The 22,778-nt window shown below is 39.4% G+C and overlaps 1 protein-coding gene and 1 pseudogene across 3 annotated transcripts in view; one reads left to right on the forward strand and one right to left on the reverse strand.

Annotated features, from left to right (window-relative positions):
* The window catches only part of TTBK2 (tau tubulin kinase 2), a 130,646-nt gene that overhangs the window by 84,774 nt on the left and 23,094 nt on the right, over positions 1-22,778 (reverse strand). For all 3 annotated transcript variants that reach the window (XM_010848038.1, XM_010848035.1, XM_010848039.1), the window contains one exon: positions 8,638-8,773. In XM_010848038.1, the coding sequence (XP_010846340.1) occupies positions 8,638-8,706 (69 nt within the window). In that variant the 5' untranslated portion in view covers positions 8,707-8,773. The remainder of the gene's footprint in view (positions 1-8,637; positions 8,774-22,778) is intronic.
* LOC104994452 lies at positions 5,325-6,816 on the forward strand (annotated as a pseudogene).

A 22,778-nucleotide genomic window follows, 5' to 3' on the forward strand; every position in this document is an offset into this window, starting at 1 on the left:
TTCAGCCACAAACAATTTTAAAATTAGGTCTACAGCCAGCATCAGAAACATCATAAAAGACACAGTATCTGAAGCTTCACTTCCCACATATAACTCTCAACCACCAGATCTGTTCTAATTCTAAGGCAATCATTTGAAGATGTTTTAAATCCCTAGCATCTTTTTTACCAACTGAAATCTCCTCTGGAACCAGACTGAGATGTGTCTGTGGGGAGGCTGGAGGGACAGGCCACCAGCGCCCAGTTCTCTCAGCACCATTTACCCTCCTCTTGGAGGCACTGAATAGCTACACAGAACATAGAAAATGGGCCAGCAGCTTGGGGTTAAGGGAACTAGAGGACCCCAAGGCACCAAAGAAGTCATTTGGAGGTGGCCCCTCCAATGCTCAAGCTTGCTAGTTGCCACAAGGGTAAGAAATACAAATCATATAGGCAGAACTCTTTTTAACTCCTAATCCATACGACTGTGATCAAAATAAATGATTGTTTTAAGCCTCTAAATTTTGATGTAGCTTGTTACTGGGTTGGTCAAAAACTTTATTTGGGTTTTTCCATAAGATGTAACAGAAAAACCCAAACGAATCTTTTGGCCAACTCAATGAATAACAGATAACCAAAAGACCATCCTAAACAATGAGCCTGTAATTTTTTTTTTTACTAAGAGGCTACTATGCCACTCAAATTTGGCAGACATGCTCCACATGTCTATTGGCTCTCATTATCAAGACAGAGCAACTATGCCAGGCATAGCTGCATTTGTCACCTTTTGATATGGACCCCACTCCAGTGCTCTTGCCTGGAAAATCCCATGGACGGAGGAGCCTGGTGGGCTGTAGTCCATGGGGTTGCTAAGTCGGGCAAGACTGAGTGACTTCACTTTCATTTTTCACTTTCATGCATTGGAGAAGGAAATGGCAACCCACTCCAGTGTTCTTGCCTGGAGAATCCCAGGGACGGGGGAGCCTGGTGGGCTGCCATCTATGGGGTCGCACAGAGTTGGACACGACTGAAGTGACTTAGCAGATATGTCTAATGGAGAACTGCCAACCTTTACCACAGCACTTAACACAAAGCTCTCACCAAAGCAACACACGTGCCTGACTTATATAAAGATTACCAACTGCTGGAATCTCCCTGCACCAGCCATGATGATAAGGTTCTTTCCTATGTTTACTCAAGAAAATTTTCAAAGTCTATTGCTTTGCCTAATAAGTAAAACACTGTACCATAAAAACAAAATTTTTATTTCTAGAAGAATAATCTGCTTTTTGCAATCTGTTGACAGATGAAGGAAACAATTGAATAACTTGGCTAAACTTGCCAGTGGAACAAAACTTTGGTTAACAAAAGACCAGGTAGCAATAAAACGTATTTAAATATATGTAAAAGAAAAATGCTTCTTCACTGGAAGAAAAAGAGCAGATTCCAAGTCCAGGGCAAGGAAGCCATCAAAAGACTATAAGGATCATGTTAAAAAGACTCAGGAGACAACTTGAAGGAAATCCCTTTAGTCAAATGAGACAATTTAAACATCAATAACAATGATAACTACAACAGACTGAAACACATGAAATATGCTTAAATCCATGAATTCTTAATCATAATTTTTAAAATTTCATTAGTCACTCTGAGAAGATGCTCAGTTCAGTTCAGTCACTCAGTCGTGTCTGACTCTTTGCGACTCCATGGACTACAACACACCAGGCCTCCCTGTCTATCACGAACTCCCGGGGTTTACTCAAACTCATGTCCATTGAGTCGGTGATGCCATCCAACCATCTCATCCTCTGTCGTCCCCTTCTCCTCCAGCCCTCAATCCTTCCCAGCATCAGCGTCTTACAAATGAGTCAGTTCTTCACATCAGGTGGCCAAAGTATTGGAGTTTCAGCTTCAACATCAGTCCTTCCAATGAATATTCAGGACTGATTTCCTTTAGGATGGGCTGGTTGGATCTCCTTGCAGTCCAAGGGACTCTCAAGAGTCTTCTCCAACACCACAGTTCAAAAGCATCAATTCTTTGGCGCTCAGCTTTTTTTATAGTCCAATTCTCACATCCATACATGACTACTGGAAAAACTATAGCTTTGACTAGATGGACCTTTGTCAGCAAAGTCATGTCTCTGCTTTTTAATACATTGTCTAGGTTTGTCATAGCTTTTCTTCCAAGGAGCAAACGTCTTTTAATTTCATGTCTGAAGTCACCATCTGCAGTGATTTTGGAGCCCAGAAAAATAAAGTCTTTCACTTTTTCCATTGTTTCCCCATCTATTTGCCATGAAGTGATGGGACCAGATGCCATGATCTTAGTTTTCTGAATGTTGAGTTTTAAGCCAACTTTTTCACTCTCCTCTTTCACTTTCATCAAGAGGCTCTTCGCTATCTGCCATAAGGGTAGTGTCATCTGCATATCTGAGGTTATTGATATTTCTCCCAGCAATCATGATTCAAGCTTTGCTTCTTTCAGCCCAGCATTTCTCATGATGTACTATGCATATAAGTTAAATAAGCAGGGTGACAATATACTGCCTTGACGTATTCCTTTCCCGATTTGGAACCAGTCTGTTGTTCCATGTCCAGTTCTAAGTATTGCTTCCTGACCTGCATATAGGTTTCTCAAGAGGCAGGTTCAGATGGTCTGGTATTTCCATCTCTTTCAGAATTTTCCACAGTTTGTTGTGATCCACAGAGTCAAAGGCTTTGGCATTGTCAATAAAGCAGTAGATGTTTTTCTGAAACTCTCTAGTTTTTTTGATATCCAATGGATGTTGGCAATTTGATCTCTGGTTCCTCTGCCGTTTCTAAATCCAGCTTGAACATCTGGAAGTTCATGGTTCACATATTGCTGCAGCCTGGCTTGGAGAATTTAGAGTATTACTTTGCTAGCGTGTGAGCTGAGTGCAATTTTGAAGTAGTTTGAGAGTTCTTTGGCATTGCCTTTGTTTGGGATTGGAATGAAAGCTGACCTTTTCCAGTCCTGTGGCCACTGCTGAGTTTTCCAAATTTGCTGGCATATTGAATGCAGCACTTTCAAAGCATCATCTTTTAGGATTTGAAATAGCTCAACTGGAATTCCATCACCTCCACTAGCTTTGTCCTTAGTGATGGTTCCTAAGGCCCACTTGACTTTCCATTCCAGGATGTCTGGCTGTAGGCTGGTGATCACACCATCGTGATTATATGGGTCATGAAGATCTTTTTTGTATAGTTCTTGTGTGTATTCTTGCCACCTCTTCTTAATATCTTCTGCTTCTGTTAGGTCTATACTATTTCTGTCCTTTATTGAGCCCACCTTTGCATGAAATATTCCCTTGGTATCTCTAATTTTCTTGAAGAGATCTCTAGTCTTTCCCATTCTATTGTTTTCCTCTATTTCTCTGCATTGATCACTGAGGAAGGCTTTCTTATCTCTCCTTGCTATTCTTTGGAACTCTGGATTCAAATGGGTGTATCTTTCCTTTTCTCCCATGCCTTTCACTTTTCTTCTTTTCATAGCTGTTTGCAAGGCCTCGTCAGACAACCATTTTGCCTTTTTGCATTTCTTTTCCTTGGGGATGGTCTTGATCAGTGCCTCCTGTACAATGTCACCAACCTCCATCCATAGTTCTTCAGGCACTCTATCTATCAGATCTAATTCCTTGAATCAACTTGTCACTTCAAATGTAGTAAGGGATTTGATTTAGGTCATACCTAAATGGTTTAGTGGTTTTCCTTATTTTCTTCAATTTAAGTCTGAATTTGGCAATAAGGAGTTCATGATTTGAGCCACAGTCAGCTCCCAGTCTTGTTTTTGCTGACTGTATAGAGCTTCTCTCTCTTTGGCTGCAAAAAATATAATCAATCTGTTTTCAATGTTGACCATCTGGTGATGTCCATGTGTAGAGTCTTCTCTTGTGTTGTTGGAAGAGGGTGTTTACTATGACCAGTGCATTCTCTTGGCAAAACTCTGTTAGCTTTTGCCCTGCTTCATTCTGTACTCCAAGGCCAAATTTGCCCATTACTCCAAGTATTTCTTGACTTCCTACTGTTGCATTCCAGTCCCCTATAATGAAAAGGACATCTTTTTTGGGTGTTAGTTCTAGGGGGTCTTGTAGGTCTTCATAGAACTGTTCAACTTCAGCTTCCTCAGCATTATTGGTCAGGGCATAGACTTGGATTACTGTGACACTGAATGGTTTTCCTTGGAAATGAACAGAGATCATTCTGTCGTTTTTGAGACTGCATCCAAAAGATCGGACTCTTTTGCTAACTATGATGGCTACTCCATTCTTCCTGCAGTAGTAGATATAATGGTCATCTGAGTTAAATTCACCCATTCCAGTCCATTTTAGTTCACTGATTCCTAAAATGTCGATGTTCACTCTTGCCATGTCCTGTTTGACCACTTCCAATTTGCCTTGATACATGGACCTAACATTCCAGGTTCCTATACAATATTACTCTTTACAGCATCGGACTTTACTTCCATCACCAGTCACAAGCACAACTGGGTGTTGTTTTTGCTTTGGCTCTGTCTCTTCATTCTACTGGACTTATTTTTCCACTGATGTCCAGTAGCATATTGGGCACCTACCGACCTAGGGAGTTCATCTTTCAGTGTCCATCTTTTTGCCTTTTCATACTGTTCTTGGGGTTCTCAAGGCAAGAATATTGAAGTGGTTTGCCATTCTCTTCTCCAGTGGACCATATTTTGTCAGAACTCTCCACCATGACCCGTCCATATGGGTGGCCCTACACAGCATGGCTCATAGTTTCACTGAATTAGACAAGGCTGTGGTCCATGTGATCAGATTGGTTAGTTTTCTGTGACTGTGGTTTTCAGTCTGTCTTCCCTCTGATGGAGAAGGATAAGAGGCTTATGGAAGCTTCCTGATGGGAGAGACTGAGGTCTTGTTCTGATGGGCGGGGCCATGCTCAGTAAGTCTTTAATCCAATTTTCTGTTGAAGGGTGGGCTGTGTTCTCTCCCTGTTATTTGACCTGAGGCCAAACAAGGTGGAGTTAATGAAGATAATGATGACCTCCTTCAAAAGGTCCAATGCAAGCACTGCTACACTCAGTGCCCCTAACCCTGCAGCTGGCCACTGTCAACCCACACCTCTGCCAGAGACTTCTAGACACTCACAGGCAAGTCTGGGTTAGTCTCTTGTGGGGTCGTTGCTCCTTTCTCCTGGGCCCTTGTGCACACATGGTTCTGTTTGTGCCCTCGCAGAGTTTGTTTCCCTGGTCCTGTGTAAGTTCTGGTGGTTCTATGGTGGGTTAATGGCGATCTCCTCCAAGAGGGCTAATGCCATACCCAGGTCTACTGCACCCAGAGCCTCTGCCCCCGCAGCAGTCCACTGCTGATCCGTACCTCCTCAGGAGACACCCTAACACAGTTCTGCCTCAGTCTCTATAGGGTCTCTGGGTCCTGGTGCACACAAGGTATGTTTGCGCCCTCTAAGCATCTCCGGTGGATATGGGGTTTGATTCTCATTAGCATCAGAAGATGCTAGGGAACCAATTTATTACTTTGAAAGCTGGTAAATTAAAAAAAGAATCAAGCATTTATCCTGTATTCCTAGTCAAACTATATCTCAGGGTAATCAAATAGTTAACGATGCAAAATTTCTCTTCATAGATGTACTTCAACTAATAAATGAAGGAATGACAGAATATCACCAATCTGCCATCCCTTTGAATTAACAGACCTAGACAATGATGATCAATAGTGTTAACAAAATGATGGGCAATAAGACATTATATGCCTCCCATCCAAAGTTAACAGTACCCTTAAGGGGGGGGTGGGGAAAGCCACTACTTCAATAAACAAACCTGAAGTCAGATCTAATCAAGCCTCTCTACATAACCAACAGCTTACATAAAATACACAAGACAGAGAATCATGTTAACACCACGTGGAAACAACAGGAAAAAACCCAAACTATGGAAAATTCTACAGGCAAATAACCTAGTTTGTTCAAAAAATAAACTGCAAGAAAAAAAGAAAGATGAAAAGGAACTTAGAAATTAAAGGAAACTTAAGTGATGTCAAACAACTGAAATATCCAGACTTCACTTGGATTTGATTCAGCTGTTAAAAAAACTTTACAAAACAATTAGGAAAATGTGAAAGCTGGAAGGATATCTAATGATATTAATGACATTGCTTTCCTGAATGTGATATTATGATTACATTTTAAAAAGAAGTCTATCTTTTAGAGATTATATACTGATGTACATAGAGAAAAGTAAGGTAAAAAATTTCCTTCAAAATATTTTGGGAGCGATCTGTTTTTAATGTTTAAAAACAACTGGGAAGTGAGATCATGCTTCCCGCGGTGAAAGGTTAGCAGAAGTGCCCTTTCTTGCTTTCTGCTGTAGTCCCGAGTGGTAGCTGCCTAAATGGGCAAGTTCATGAGACCCCGGAAAGTGGTGCTGGTCCTGGCCTGTTGCTACTCTGGACGCAAAGCAGTCATCGTGAAGAATATTGATGATGGCACCTCAGACTGACCCTACAGCCATGCTCTGGTGGCTGGAATCGATCACTATCCCTGCAAAGTGACAGCTTCCATGGGCAAGAAGAAAATCACCAAGAGGTCAAAGATCAAGTCTTTTGTCAAAGTTTATAATTATAGTCACCTCATGCCCACAAGGTACTCTCCTAATATCCCCTTGGACAAAACTGTTGTCAACAAGGATGTCTTCAGAGATCCGCTCTCAAACGCAGGGCTCCATGAGAGGCAAAGGTCAAGTTTGAGGAGAGACACAACACTGGCAAGAACAAATGGTTCTTCCAGAAGCTGCGGTTTTACATCTGTCCCAGTCATTAAAAACATTAAAAAAAAAACCAAACTGGACTCTATGATGATCTTTTATTTTTATCTAGTTTGTTTCACTTTTTCTATTTCATACTCAATGCTCCCATTTCATTTGGTATGTTTTCCCATTTCTCCATCACTCTCTATTTTTTTTGATGTTCTTTCTCAAGCAAAGTATAGTAGAAAAGCTTTTGTATACACATATATATCTATATAGAATATGTATAATACACATATTTTAGAAGACTTATGAATTTTTGCCTAGCTAAAAAATTCATGACATTTTGATTCCACTTGTCTGACTCAGTATGATAGAATGCTAGATTTCTAATTTATATTCACTCAAAATTTAGATATAGTTCCATATATTTTGGCATCTAGTATTACTGCTAGAAGTCTAGAAAGTTTATTATCTTAGTGATTAAAAAAAATGTGAATGAGGCTTGAAACTTCTAATCTAATTCTGAGAATATTAAGAAATATTATGCTGTTAAAAAAAAACAGGAAGTTAACAAGTGATACAGTATTAACTAAAGTACAGATTTTGTTCAAATCTTCACAAAATTTTATGTTAGTGTTCATTATTTGTTTTGATACCTTATTTAAGACTCCACATTATATTTAATTGCATTTAGCAGCTTCAGCTGCATGCAACAGATTCTGGTAAATTCTTTTTTCATTTTTATTCTATTACAAATATGTATTACAAATATGTAATTTCCCATGTTACGGGTTCTTAGATATACCCCTCATTTAAAAGTAGATATTTAATTTCCAAATACATGGGATTTTTAAAAGTATCTTTGATATTAATTTCTCATTTAAATGCTTTCTTCTCTGCAATCACCTTCTATGTTTTTCAGTCTTCTAACTTTATTGAGGCTTTCAAAGGCTAAGTTAAAGAGCTCTCTTGGTAAATGCACACTGTACTTGAAAATATGTGGGTTATTTTCAACTATCGTTTGATAGTGATTGCTAACCTAAATCCACAGAAATAAGAGAACAGATTCTGTATGATTTCTACACCTTTAAGACCATGAAATTTCTGCACCTGATCTTATGTCTCTGGGTATGTTCCAGTGTTTCCTAGTTTATAGTCAATGGGAACTTCAACAGAATCTGTATCCTACTGTTGTGTGAAAACTGTATAAATCTTTATTGTGTCAAATTGGTTTATAGTGCTTTTAAGGTATACTATATTCTACTTCTCTGTACAGTCATCCTATTAATTTCTGAGAGTTTGATATTGAAACTCCAACTAAAAATCTTAATTTATCTACTTAAAACAAATGACTGTAATATATACTGGGACTATATGTAACTTTGTCCTGTATTTTCCACGTCTCCTGTAAATGTGTTATCATATTTTCATAATTTAAAAAATAAGAAAGAACAACTTAAAAATATTTTAGGAAAGAGGTTAAAGAGATGAAGCAAGACTGACTATCAATCTATAACTGGTTAAGCTGGGGCATGGGTACCTGAAGGTTCTTTATAACAGTCATGCTATTTTAACATATACTTACAATTTTCCTTAATAAAATGTTAAAAAATAAAAAGGGCATTACACTGTAGTTTTTTCAATTGTTCTTTCCCTAAGTATACTTTCATTTACCTTACTCAATAGTAACTATTAGAGGTTAGGAAAATTTACTACTATAAGGGGCAAGAACAAGAATTAGGGTATAAACAAAAACTAATCATAGGAAAAGAAACAAAAGTAACTGCTTAGGCATATAAGCAATAAATGTATTATTTCCTAATGAAATGCTACTTTTATCAAGATATCAAAACCTCCTCCTTCCCCCTACCCCACCCCTCTCTCTTCCTGATGTCTACTTACTACTTTCCATCTTTCTTTGACCAGGATTCCAACACTGAGGATATCCGGCTGCTCTCCTCCTCCACTCATTGCAATTCACTGATGTGGTAGAATGGCTACACAGGCATCTGGCTCCCAAGGGTGGTTTCCATTTAACCTGAAACAAAAGAAACAGGAGCAGCATATCAGGACTAAATAATTAACATAAACATTCCAGCACCCAGAAGTACTACTAATCCTATACATTAATTAGATTGCTTGGCTGGAAAGGGGGAAATCCCAAATCTTGGTTCTAAAATCTGTTTAGTGCATATAAAAAAGTACTTACCTTTCCATTACAGAGCCCAGTGAGATAACCAAACATTAAAGAGGCATTATATTGAAAGTGATGTCGCTCAGTCATGTCAGACTCTTTTTGTTGGTACAAAAGTAATTCTAGTTTCATACCATGAATTTTAAATCATTATATCTAGGTTCAAACACATTTTTCTTAATCAAAATAGGATCCATAACAATCAACACATTTTTGTCAATGAGAAATAAGTTGGTTTATTCCTGTAGTATAAAAATCTGTGCTTCAGGAATAGACAAAACTCTTGGAAAGCATTTTCTGCCTCCTGTGGCTGTGGAAGCATTTTCCCTGTAAAAAGTTGTCTAGAAGTTTGAAGAAGTTGAAGTCGGTTGCCACTGGTGAGAGGTCAGGTGAAGATGGTGGATACGGCAAACCTTCGTAGCCCAATTTGTTCAACTTTTGAAGCGTTGATTGTGCAACGTGCAGTCAGGCATCATTGTGGAGAAGAACTGGGCCATTCTGTTGACCAATACTGGCTGTAGGTGTTGCAGTTTTTGGTGCGTCTCATCAGTCTGTTGACAGAGAAGGCGATGGCACCCCACTCCACTACTCTTGCCTAGAAAATTCCATGGATGGAGGAGCCTGGTAGACTGCAGTCCATGGGGTCGCTCAGAGTCAGACACGACTGAGCGACTTCACTTTCACTTTTCACCTTCATGCATTGGAGAAGGAAATGGCAACCCACTCCAGTGTTCTTGCCTGGAGAATCCCAGGGACGGGGGAGCCTGGTGGGCTGCCATCTATGGGGTTGCACAGGGTCGGACACGACTGAAGCGACTTAGCAGGAGCAGCAGCAGCATCAGTTTGTTGAACATACTTCTCAGATGTAACGGTTTCGCCAGAATTCAGAAAGCTGTAGTGGATCAGAAACAAGCAGCAGACACCAAACGATGACCATGACCTTTCTTTGGTGCAAGTTTGGCTTTGGGAAGTGCTTTGGAGTTTCCTGGACCAACCACCAAGCTGGTCATCCCTGGTTGTACTATAAAATCCACTATTCATCACACATCACAATCCAATTGAAAATAGTTCATGTTGTTGTGTAGAATAAAAGAACATGGACACTGCAAAACGACAATTTTTCTGATTTGCAGTCAGCTCACGAACGTGAGACACCCACTCATTGAGCTTTTTCACCATTCCAATTTGCTTCAAAGGCAGACCATAGAATGGTCAATGCTGAGTTATTCAGCAACTTCTTGCATAATTTTAAGAGGATCAGTTCTGATGATGGCTCTCAGTTTACTGGCATCAACTTACGATGGCCAGCCACTATGCTCCTCATCTTCAAGGCTCTCGTCTCCTTTGCAAAATTTCCTGAACCACCACTGTGCATTCATTAGCAGTTGCTGGGTCAAATGCGTTGTTGATGTTGTGAGCTGTCTACCCTGCTCTATGACTCATTTTGAACACAAATTTAAAAAGCTCAAATTCACATTTTGTCTAACATCATTTCTATAGTCTAAAATAAATATAAAATAAACACCAAATAATAAATCATTAAAGTCTCTTAAAATGAAGAAAGTGGGGAAAAACCACTAAACCATTCAGGTATGACCTAAATCAAATCCCTTATGATTATACAGTGGAAGTGAGAAATAGATTTAAGGGACTAGATCTGAAACACAGAGTGCTGAATGAACTATGGACAGAGGTTTGTGACACTGTACAGGAGACAGGGATCAAGACCATCCCCAGGAAAAAGAAATGCAAAAAAGCAAAATGGCTGTCTGAGGAGGCCTTACAAATTGCTGTGAAGAGAAGCGAAAAGCAAAGGAGAAAAGCAAAGATATAAGCATATGAATGCTGAATTCCAAAGAATAGCAAGGAGAGATAAGAAAGCCTTTCACAGCCATCAATGCAAAGAAACAGAGGAAAACAATAGAATAGGAAAGACTAGAGATCTCTTTAAGGAAATCAGAGATACCAAGGGAACATTTCATGCAAAGATAGGCGCAATAAAGGACAGAAATGGTATGGCCCTAACAGAAGCAGAAGATATTAAGAAGAGGTGGCAAGAATACACACAAGAACTGTACAAAAAAGATCTCCAAGACCCAGATAATCACCATGGTCTGCTTACTCATCAAGAGCCAGACATCCTGGAAAGTGAAGTCAAGTGGGCCTTAGGAAGCATCACTACAAACAAAGCTAGTGGAGGTGATGGAATTCCAATGGAGCTATTTCAAATCCTGAAAGATGAAGCTGTGAAAGTGTTGCACTCAATATGCCAGCAAATTTGGAAAACTCAGCAGTGGCCACAGGACTGGAAAAGGTCAGTTTTCATTCCAATCCCAAAGAAAGGCAATGCCAAAGAATGCTCAAATTACCGCACAATTGCACTCATCTCACACGCTAGTAAAGTAATGCTTAAAATTCTCCAAGCCAGGCTTCAGCAATACGTGAACCGTGAACTTCCAGATGTTCAAGCTGGTTTTAGAAAAGGCAGAGGAACCAGAGATCAAACTGCCAACATCCACTGGATCATCGAAAAAGCAAGAGAGTTCCAGAAAAACATCGATTTCTGCTTTATTGACTATGCCAAAGCCTTTGACTGTGTGGATCAAAATAAACTGTGGAAAATCCTGAAAGAGATGGGAATACCAGACCACTAGACCTGCTTCTTGAGAAATCTGTATGCAGGTCAGGAAGCAACAGTTGGAACTGGACATGGAACAACAGACTGGTTCCAAAGAGGAAAAGCAGTACGTCAAGGCTGTATATTGTCACCCTGCTTATTTAACTTACATGCAGAGTACATCATGCGAAATGCTGGGCTGGATGAAGCACAAGCTGGCATCAAGATTGCTGGGAGAAATATCAATAAGCTCAGATACACAGATGATACCACCCTTATGGCAGAAAGTGAAGAGGAACTAAAGAGCTTCTTGATGAAAGTGAAACAGGCGAGTGAAAAAGTTGGCTTAAAGCTCAATATTCAGAACTAAGATCATGGCATCCGGTCCCATCACTTCATGGCAAATAGATGGGGAAACAGTGAGAGGCTTTATTTTGGGGGGCTCCAAAATCACTGCAGATGGTGATTGCAGCCATGAAATTAAAAGACGCTTACTTCTTGAAAGGAAGTTATGACCAACCTAGATAGCATATTAAAAAGCAGAAACATTACTTTGCCAACAAAGGTCCGTCTAGTCAAGGCTATGGTTTTTCCAGTAGTCATGTATGGATGTGACAGTTGGACTATAAAGAAAGCTGAGCACCGAAGAATTGATGCTTTTGAACTGTGGTGTTGGTGAAGACTCTTGAGAGTCCCTTGGACTGCAAGGAGATCCAACCAGTCCATCCTAAAGGAGATCAGTCCTGGGTGTTCATTGGAAGGTCTGACGTTGAAGGTGAAACTCCAATACCTGATGCGAAGAGCTGATTCATTTGAAAAGACACTGATGCTGGGAAAGATAGAGGGCAGGAGGAGAAGGGGAAGACAGAGGTTGAGATGGTTGGATGGCGTCACCGACTCAACGGACATGAGTTTGGGTGGGCTCCAGGATTTGGTGATGGACAGGGAGGCCTGGCGCGCTGCAGCTCATGGCATTGCAAAGAGTCAGACAGGACTGAGTGACTGAATTGAACTGAATAAATTATTAGCAAAAAACATAATGCAATAAATGCACATTAAAGTGAAGTATAGCATAATTACATTTAAGAAGGCATCTCAAAATCAAATAACAAAGATCAACAATGCAAAACCGCAATTACTTTTGCACCATGCTAATACTGTTGAGAGTCCCTTAGACAGCAAGGAGTTCCAATCAGTCAATCCTAAAGGAAATCCATCCTGAATATTCATTGGAAGGACTGATGTTGAAGCTGAAGCTCCAATACTCTGGCCACCTGATGTGAAGAGCTGACTCACTGGAAAAGACCCTGATGCTGGGAAAGGTTGAGCACAGGAGGAGAATGGGGTGACAGAGGATAAGGTAGTTTGATGGCATCATCACTCAATGGACATGAATTTGAGCAAACTCCAAGAGACAATGAAGGACAGGGAAGCCTGGCGTGCTGCAGTCCATGGGATAGCAAAGAGTCAGACATGACTGAGCAACTGAACAACAACAATACTTTGCAGCAACCTAATATTACACCTGGATTAAGCACAAGCTAGAATCAAGACTGCAGGGAGAAATATCAGTAACCTCAGATATACATATGACATCACCCTAATGGCAGAAAAGTGAAGAGGAACTCAAAAGCCTCTTGAGGAAAGTGAAAGAGGAAAGTGAAAAAGCTGGCTTAAAACTCAACATTCAAAAAACTAACATCATGCCATCTGGTCCCATCACTTCATGGCAAATAAATGGGGAAACAATGGAAAAAGTGAAAGACTTTATTTTCTTGGGCTCCAAAATCACTGCAGATGGTGACTGCTGCCATGAAATTAAAAGACGCTTGCTCCTTGGAAGAAAAGCTATGACAAACCTAGATAGCATATTAAAAAGCAGAAACATTACTTTGCTGATGAAGGTCCGTCTAGTCAAAGCTATGGTTTTTCCAGTAGTTATGTATGGATATGAGAGTTGGACCATAAAGAAAGCTGAGCTTCAAAGAATTGATGCTTTTGAACTGTGGTGTTGGAGAAGACTCTTGAGAGTCCCTTGGACTGCAAGGAGATCCAACCAGTCCATCCTAAAGGAAATCAGTCCTGAATATTCATTGGAAGGACTGATGCTGGAGCTGAAACTCCAATACTTCAGCCACCTGACACGAAGAACTGACTCATTTGAAAAGACCCTGATGCTGGGAAAGACTGAGGGTGGGAGAAGAAGGGGACGACAGAGGATGACATGGTTGGATGACATCACTGACTGGATAGACATGAGTTTGAGTAAGCCCTAGGAGTTGGTAATGGACAGAGAAGCCTGGCATGCTGCAGTCCATGGGGTTGCAAAGAGTCAGACATGACTGAGCGACTGAACTGAACTGAACTGAATACTACTACACAAATATAACTTACAATAACTGAGATTGCTAGACTATAGGGCAAGCATGGTGCCAATGGCAGTTGACTCAGACTACTACCCTTAGTCCAACCTTTTACTAAGAAAAAAAATACCTAATTTACAATAGCTTACAGTTTAATAAGTTGCAAGATAGAGCTTAACATCACCAGAGCTAATAAAATTTTAATGTTACATAATGCACTTGAAATGCATAGGAAATAAACATGAGCCACAGGAAATAAACATGAGCCACAGAAAATGGCTGTTTATTAAACCCAATGCCAAAATACAGTCTAGTTAAACTACTGAATTTTAAATGGGAAAAAAAATTCACTGGACACAGGTGCAGAAAGTCCAAATTACACATAAGGGGGAAAAATCAGTCTGAGAACAGACATCAGTACAAACAGCTTATAATATATTTAAGTATCCAAGGAAATGTGAGCCAAGCATGGTCTACCCTGCCAAAGTAACCTTCAAGGAAGGCTAAGGGAAGTAGTTATGAACACACAGAACCCAAATAATATTGGTCCTAAGAAATGCCGCTAGGAATCAACTACATAACAAGTATCAGACAGATTACAGTAGAAGATCTGACATGAGGATTGATCTGAGAAGACCTAAAATCAATGACAACCCAGCAGCAATAAGAACCCCTGCCTTCAGACTGCAAACTCTAAACATCATATCCCACTGAAAGAAATCAGGGCTCTTTGGAGAAATGTCTTATTCCAGGTCTGGCACAGGAAATTATGCACAATCAACCTGGTGCATCTCATCAAGTAAGAAAGCAAAAATGTTAACAACACTAGTATTAACAAATCAAAAGGAAATCAGAGACAAGGGAAGGAATTCTCATTTGTCAAAGATGAAACAATTTGAGCATATACAAGAATACAATGATTGAAAAACATCAAAAATATAAATACATACATATATATATATATATACACACACCCATGAGTTCACAATGACACTCAAATAAGAAAAAAGAATATTAGAGGTCAATTTTCAAGATTGCGTGGGCACAACTCGTTATTCTAATAATTGGCAAATAAACAGAAAGAATCAAACATTTATCCTGCCTTTCTAGTATAAACAGTATTTTGGGGAGACAAAAAAGATGATGAGGGTTACTTTTCCTTAGAGAACAGTCACAGCTAATAAATGCAGGAGAACTTATAGATTTAGAAAATCAACATTTTCCAATCCCTGGTTACATAATGAATCTAGACAATGACCATCAATGGCTGCTAAAGCCATAACGTAACAAGCGGATGGAGAACTTTAATATGGAAGGATCAAGTTGAACTCATTGGTAATCCTTAACATCACTAAAAGCCAGGACAATGAAACAAGAAGTGCTTCTTGATGCAACAAATGCATCACCTATGAAGTCTCTTGCCTTGAAACAAACAAACAAACAAAAAACCCTTAAATCTAGTCAAGCTTTTAGATTTGATTATAAGTTTACAAAAACAAGGGTGATCGAGGTACATGTTAAATGACAACATGAAGATATAATGAGCTAAATCCATGATGACGGAGATCCTAAAGAACAAAATGGCCCATATAAATGACAAAATGACCCAAAACAAATGGCATGGAAAATAATAAAAGCTTTACACTGCACATTATAAGAAATAAGATACATATATCAACCTAAAGCAGCAACTAGCAATTGGACCACCTCATGCGAAGAGCTGACTCATTGGAAAAGACCCTGATGCTGGGAGGGATTGGGGGCAGGAGGAGAAGGGGACGACAGAGGATGAGATAACTAGATGGCATCACCGACTCAATGGACATGAGTCTGAGTGAACTCCGGGAGTTGGTGATGGACAGGGAGGCCTGGCATGCTGCGATTCATGGGGTTGCAAAGAGTCGGACATGACTGAGCGACTGAACTAAACTGACTGAAGCATGTACTGAGTGAGCAACAATTGGTAATTTTGTAGGGTGTAATAACAGTAGTGTAGTTATGTTTATAAAGTCTTTCTCTGTAAGAGATACATAAATTACCAATGCAAAAAGTGATAAAAGGTCTTGAAAGTGAAAGTGTTTGACTCTTTGTGACCCCATGGATTGTAGTCCAAGAGGCTCCTCTGTGTCCATGGAATTCTCCATGCAAGAATACTTGAGTGGGTACCCATTTCACTTCTCCAGAGGCTCTTCTCAACCCAGGGATCAAACACCAGTCAGGATCCTGCATGGCATGCAGATTCTTTACCATCTGAGCCACCAGGGAAGCAAAGTGATAAAAGCTCTTAGATTTGCCTTAAAACACTCTAAGGGGAAAAGGAGTTGTATTGGGGACAGAGGATCAAATGACATAAAAATAACAGAATTTTCATAAATTTTGTATGATGGGTACATGTAAATCCATTATACTATTTCTCAGTATATCTGCCATATTATATATTAAAAGTAAAAAACAAAAGATACATAGATTAAAAAGATCTAGAGTTCATTCTAACAAATGGAGCTAAGACAAGTACATACTCACATGCAAGAAGAATGAATTTGTACCCCTACCTAACATCATACATAAAAGTTAACTCAAAATGGATCAAAGACCTACATATAGAAGCTAAAACTATATAAAACTCTTGGAAGAAAACACTGGCAGAAGTTTTCACTGGCCTTGGATTAAGCAATGATTTCTTAGATATGACACCTAAAGCACAACAAACCAAAGAAAATAGATAAATTGGAATCCATCAAAATTTTTAAAATTTTATATGCCAAAAGACAACCTATGAAAGTGTCGGAAATAACTGCAAACTATATATCTGATATGTGGCTAGTACCCAGAATATATAAAGAATAATTCAACAAAACGAAAGTCAATAATTCAATTTAAAAACGGGCAAAAGGCCTGAATATTTCTCCAAAAATATATACAAATAGCTAAAAAGCACATGAAAAAAATGCTCAAAATCTCTAGTCATTCAGTCAGTTCAGTTCAGTTCAGTCGCTCAGTCGTGTCCGACTCTTTGCGACCCCATGAATCACAGCATGCCAGGCCTCTCTGTCCATCGCCAACTCCCGGAGTTCACTCAGACTCACGTCCATCGAGTCAGTACAGAACTACAAATCAAAAGCACGTGAAAAATTGCCTCATACCCACTAGAATGGCCACCATTAAAAGAAAGTATCAAGTGGTGACAAGGATGTGGAGACATTGGAACACTTGTACACTGTGAGTGAGGATATAAAATGATGCAGTCACTATGAAAAATAGTTTGGGAGTTGTTAAAAAATTAAGTAGTCAATTCTCATATGATTTAGCAATTCCACTTCAGGGTATATACCCCAAAAATTGAAAGCAAGGACTCAGACAAATATATTTGTGCACTCGAGCCCATAGCAGCATTATTCACAATAGCCATAAGGTGGAAGCAGCCCACACATCCATCTACAGATGTATGGATAAAGAAAATGTGGACTATACATATAATTTAATACTATTCAGTCTTAAAAAAGAAATCCTATCACATACTGCAACATGGCTGAGTGATAAAGCTAGTCACCAAACAACAAATACTTTTATAATTCCATTTACATGAGATATCCAGAGTAGTCAAACTCATGAAAATAGAAGAATGGTGGTTACTACGGGCAAGTGGAGAGAGGAGGGGAAAGGGGCACTGTTGTTCAATAGGTATAGAATTTTAGCTTTGCAAGATAAAGAACTTTTAGAAATCTATTTTGAAACAGTAATAAATACACTTAACACAACTGAATGGTATACTTAAAAATGATGAGGATGGTAAATTTTGTTGTGTGTTCCTTATCACAGTAAAAAAAAAAAACAAACTATGGGCCCCCTAGAGGAGAATCTGGTAATATTCAGAATAATAAGATAATTTACATTTAAACTCCAATCTAGCAGGGCTTCCCAGGTGGTGCTAGTGGTAAAGAACCCACCTACCAATGCAGGGGACATAAGTGATGCAGGTTTGATCCCTGGGTCGGGAAGATCCACTGGAGGAGAGCATGGCAACCCACTCCAGTATTCTTGCCTGGAGAATCCCATGGACAGGGGAGCCTAGCAGGCTACAGTCCACAGACTAGCAAAGAATCGCACACGACTGAAGCGATTTAGCATGCACTCCAGCAATTCTACTTCAGGGAACCTATTTCCAAGGTACCATGGTGAAAGTATGTGAAATGAATTCTTCATAAGCCTTTTCACTATAACATTATTTGTAATTACAAAAAAACAGGGGAAAACTAACAGTCCATATTGGTTGAATATACAATGTTTCACTAAGGTAATGGAGAACTAGTCCAGGAATAACAGATATATTGACACAGAGTGACTTTCAGGATAAATTGTTAAGTGAAAAAAAAATAAGATGCAGTGATGTGTTTACAGTATACTACCTTTTATGTAAAAGGGTAAATGTTAAGTATATTAGCATATTTGCTTTCATTTTTTTTTAAAGGAAGGAAAATCCAAAAAGTGATAAAAATGATAGCAGAGATTAGTAAATTTTTTTCAGTAAAGGGACAAATAATAAATATTTCAGTTTTTACAAGCCATATAACCTGTCATAGCTACTCAGCTTGGCCGTTTTAGCACAAAAGAAGACAAAGACAATACATAAACAAAAGAGTATGTGTTCCAACAAAAATTCATTTACAAAAAGAGATAGGTGGCTAAATGTGGCCCACAGATTATTGTTTGCCAACCTTTCCCAGGAGAAACTATGATGGAGGGGATACAGATAGAAGTTAAGACTTCTAAGAATGTACTTTGTGATAGAGTTTAGATTCTGGAATGAAAATTGTTGTTTTACACATGAGAAAAAAATTCCTATACTCCAAATTCAAGAAAGTCCCATAGCAACAAGTACTCTGGTCACCTGATGCAAAGAGCCAACTCAGTGAAAAGACCCTGATGCTGGGAAAGATTGAGGGCAGGAGGAAAAGAGGGCATCAGAGGGTGAAATGGTTGGCTAGCATCACTGACCCAATGGACATGAGTTTGAGCAAATTCCAGGAGATAGTGAAGGACAGGGAAGCCTGGAGTGCTGCAGTCCATGGGGTTGTAAAAGAGTCGGACTCGACTTAGCAACTGAACAATAATAGCAAAAAGTAATCATCAGAACCTGCTTTAAACTCATCCCAGTCTTATCAATGACAGCTTCAAACTAGTAACCACAATTCAGAAGGTCAACCAACACAACCACATTTCATAACCACATTTGTTTATCAAAAGTTCAACCACTTCCTAAACAGTCCCACTTCACCAATCCCTGAACTCTAAGTTTCACAGCTCTCCTCTGAATGAGAGCAATAAATTTAGCATTTTGTTCAGACACTAAGTGGTGACTTCTTTGTTCAAGACAATTAAAAGATAAATCAAGAGAAAAAAATACTAAAAATGAAAGGAGTACAATCTCTAAAAATTAAAAATAAACCAAGAACCCTCTGCATATCAAGTATGCAGCATTATCACACAGAAAATAACTCAAGGGGCTTTATTTTGATTGCATAACTCCTAATCAGATATATCTTAAGTAAAAAAAGAATTATAAAGAAATCTTGAAACTACATTTTGTAGTTCTACTATTAGAAATGATATCAATTCTGTTATTTAAAACCTATTATAGAGCTTCCCTAGTAGCTTAGTTGGTAAAGAATCTGCCTGCAACGCAGGTGACCCAGTTTTGATCCCTAGGTCAGGAAGGTCCCCTGGAGAAAGAAATGGCAGCCCACTCAAATACTCCTGCCTGGAGAAGTCCATGGACAGAGGAGCCTGGCAGGCCACAGTCCATGGGATCACAGAGTCAGACGCAACTGTGTGACTAACTTTCACTTTTCATAGGTATATTGCAAGGCAGAAAAAAAAAAATCTAAAATAATGGCTAAAATGACCTCTCAAAAGTTTTGTGAAAGACATAAAACAATAGACTGAAGAACCTTAATTAAACAGGATAGGCACACAGGATAGAAAATAATCCATTTCCAAACACATCAAAACCAAACTGCTAAAAATTAAACACAAAGAAAAACTTGATTTCCCTGGTGATCCAGTGGTTAAGAATCCATCATCCAGTACAGAGAACCTGGATGTGATCCCTGGGTGGGGAACTAATACTCCACCTGCCACAGGGCAACTAAGCCTGCACACCACAACTACTGAGCCTGTGCAACTCAACCAAGGCCATGCAACTGCAACTCCTGAGGCCACGTGCCACAACCACAGAATCCATGTGCTGCAGCAAAAGATTCCAACTGGCAAGTAAGCCTCCACGTGGCCATAAATAAACAAATGGTTTTTTAAAAACAGCCAGAGAAAAATGACATATTCCTTACTGGGAACACTAATTCAATTGACTGTGACTTTCTCATAATAAAACATGGAGGTCAACAAGAAATAGAAAAACATGTTTAAACTACTTAAATTAAAAAAGCACTGTCAACCAGAATTCATGCCCAGAGAAAATATCCTTCAGGGATAAGGACACTCTTAGATAAATGAAAATTAAGGTTATGTATTGTCAGCAGAGCTGCTGTGAAAGGTTCACCAAAGAAATTTCTTCAGAGGAAAAAAAAATATGACAGAGGGGAAGCTGGACTAATAGGAATGAATGAAGAAAAATAGAAATCTAGGTAAATACAATAGACTAATCTCTTAATTTAAAAAAACCATGCTTGAAAACTAAGAGCTAAAATTCTAACACTATCTAAAACGATTTTCAATGTATACAGATATAACAAGACAATGCTAGTGGAGGTGATGGAATTCCAGTGGAGCTATTTCAAATCCTAAAAGATGATGCTGTGAAAGTGTTGCACTCAATATGCCAGCAAGTTTGGAAAACTCAGCAGTGACCACAGGACTGGAAAAGGTCAGTTTTCACTCCAATCCCAAAGAAAGGTAATCCCCAAAAATGCTCAAACTACCACACAATTGTACTCACCTCACACACTAAAGTAATGCTCAAAATTCTTCAAGCCAGGCTTCAACAATACGTGAACCATGAACTTTCAGATGTTCAAGCTGGTTTTAGAAAAGGCAGAGGAACCAGAGATCAAATTGCCAACATCTGCTAGATCATTAAAAAAGCAAGAGAGTTCCAGAAAAACATCTATTTCTGCTTTATTGACTATGCCAAAGCCTTTAACTGTGTGGATCACAATAAACTCTGGAAAATTCTTGAAGAGATGGGAATACCAGACCACTTGACCTGCCTCTTGAGAAATCTGTATGCAGGTCAGGAAGCAACAGCTGGAACTAGACATGGAACAACAGACTGGTTCCAAATAGGAAAAGGAGTATGTCAAGGCTGTATACTGTCACCCTGCTTATTTAACTTATATGCAGAGTACATCATGTGCTTGGGCTAGATGAAGCACAAGCTGGAGACTGCTGGGAGAAATATCAATAACCTCAGATATGCAAGGAGAAGGCAATGGCACCCACTCCAGTACTCTTGCCTGGAGAATCCCATGGATGGAGAAGCCTGGTAGGCTGCACTCCATGGGGTCGCTAAGAGTCAGACACGACTTCACTTTCACTTTCACTTTTCACTTTCATGCATCATTGGAGAAGGAAACGGCAACCCACTCCAGTGTTCTTGCCTGGAGAATCCCAGGGACGGGGAGCCTGGTGGGCTGCCATCTATGGGGTTGCACAGAGTTGGACACGACTGAAGCAACTTAGCAGCAGCAGTAGCAACAGATATGCAGATGACACAGCCCTTGTGGCAGAAAATGAATAAGAACTAAAGAGCCTCATGATGAAAGTGAAAGAGGAGAGTGAAAAGTTGGCTTGAAGCTCAACATTCAGAAAACTAAGATCATGGCATCCGGTCCCATCATTTCATGACAAATATATGGGGAAAAGGTGGAAACAGTGGCTCACTTTATTTTGGGGGGCTCCAAAATCACTGCAGGTGGTGACTGCAGCCAAGAAATTTAAAAGACGCTTACTCTTTGGAAGGAAAGTTATGACCAACCTCGATAGCATATTAAAAAGCAGAAACATTACTTTGCCAAAAAAGGTCCGTCTAGTCAAGGCTATGGTTTTTCCAGTAGTCATGTATGGATGTGAGAGTTGGACTATAAAGAAAGCTGAGCGCCAAAGAATTGATGCTTTTGAACTGTGGTGTTGGAGAAGACTCTTGAGAGTCCTTGGACTGCAAAGAGATCCAACCAGTCCATCCTAAAGGAGGTCAATCCTGAGTGTTCATTGGAAGGACTGAGGTTGAAGCTGAAACTCCAATACTTTGGCCACCTGATTCGAAGAGCTGACTCATTTGAGAAGACCCTGATCTTGGGAAAGATTGAATGCAGGAGAAGGGGACGACAGAGGATGAGATGGTTGGATGGCATCACCAACTCAATGGATGTGAGATTAGGTAGACTCCGGGAGTTGGTGATGGACAGAGAGGCCTGGCGTGCTGCGGTCCATGGGCTCACAAAGAGTCGGACACAACTGAGCGACTGGACTGAACTGGACAAGACAATCACAATGAAAAGACAGAACAGTAAAGAGACCTGTATGACAGTGATTAGACTTCTGTACTCTACCTGATGTGGTGATATAATAATTCTAGTAGATTGTGGAAATTAAGTAGGTATATTGTAAACCCTAGAAGAACCATTCAAAAAGAACTATATAAAAAAAAGATATAATAAAAAGTAAAAGAGATGAAATATACAGTGGAAAGCCAAAACATGTTAAGATAATTCAAAAAAAGCTAAGAAAGGAGAAACAGGAGAACAAAAGCAGAGACCACAAACATAAGACAAAAATAATAAAATGCTTAGAGCTAAACTCAATTATACCTGTAATTACCTTAAATAGAAATGGCCTAAACACACAACTGAAAAGA

Source organism: Bison bison, unplaced genomic scaffold (assembly GCF_000754665.1).
Source record: "Bison bison bison isolate TAMUID 2011002044 unplaced genomic scaffold, Bison_UMD1.0 scf7180017864259, whole genome shotgun sequence".
Lineage (NCBI taxonomy): Eukaryota > Metazoa > Chordata > Mammalia > Artiodactyla > Bovidae > Bison > Bison bison.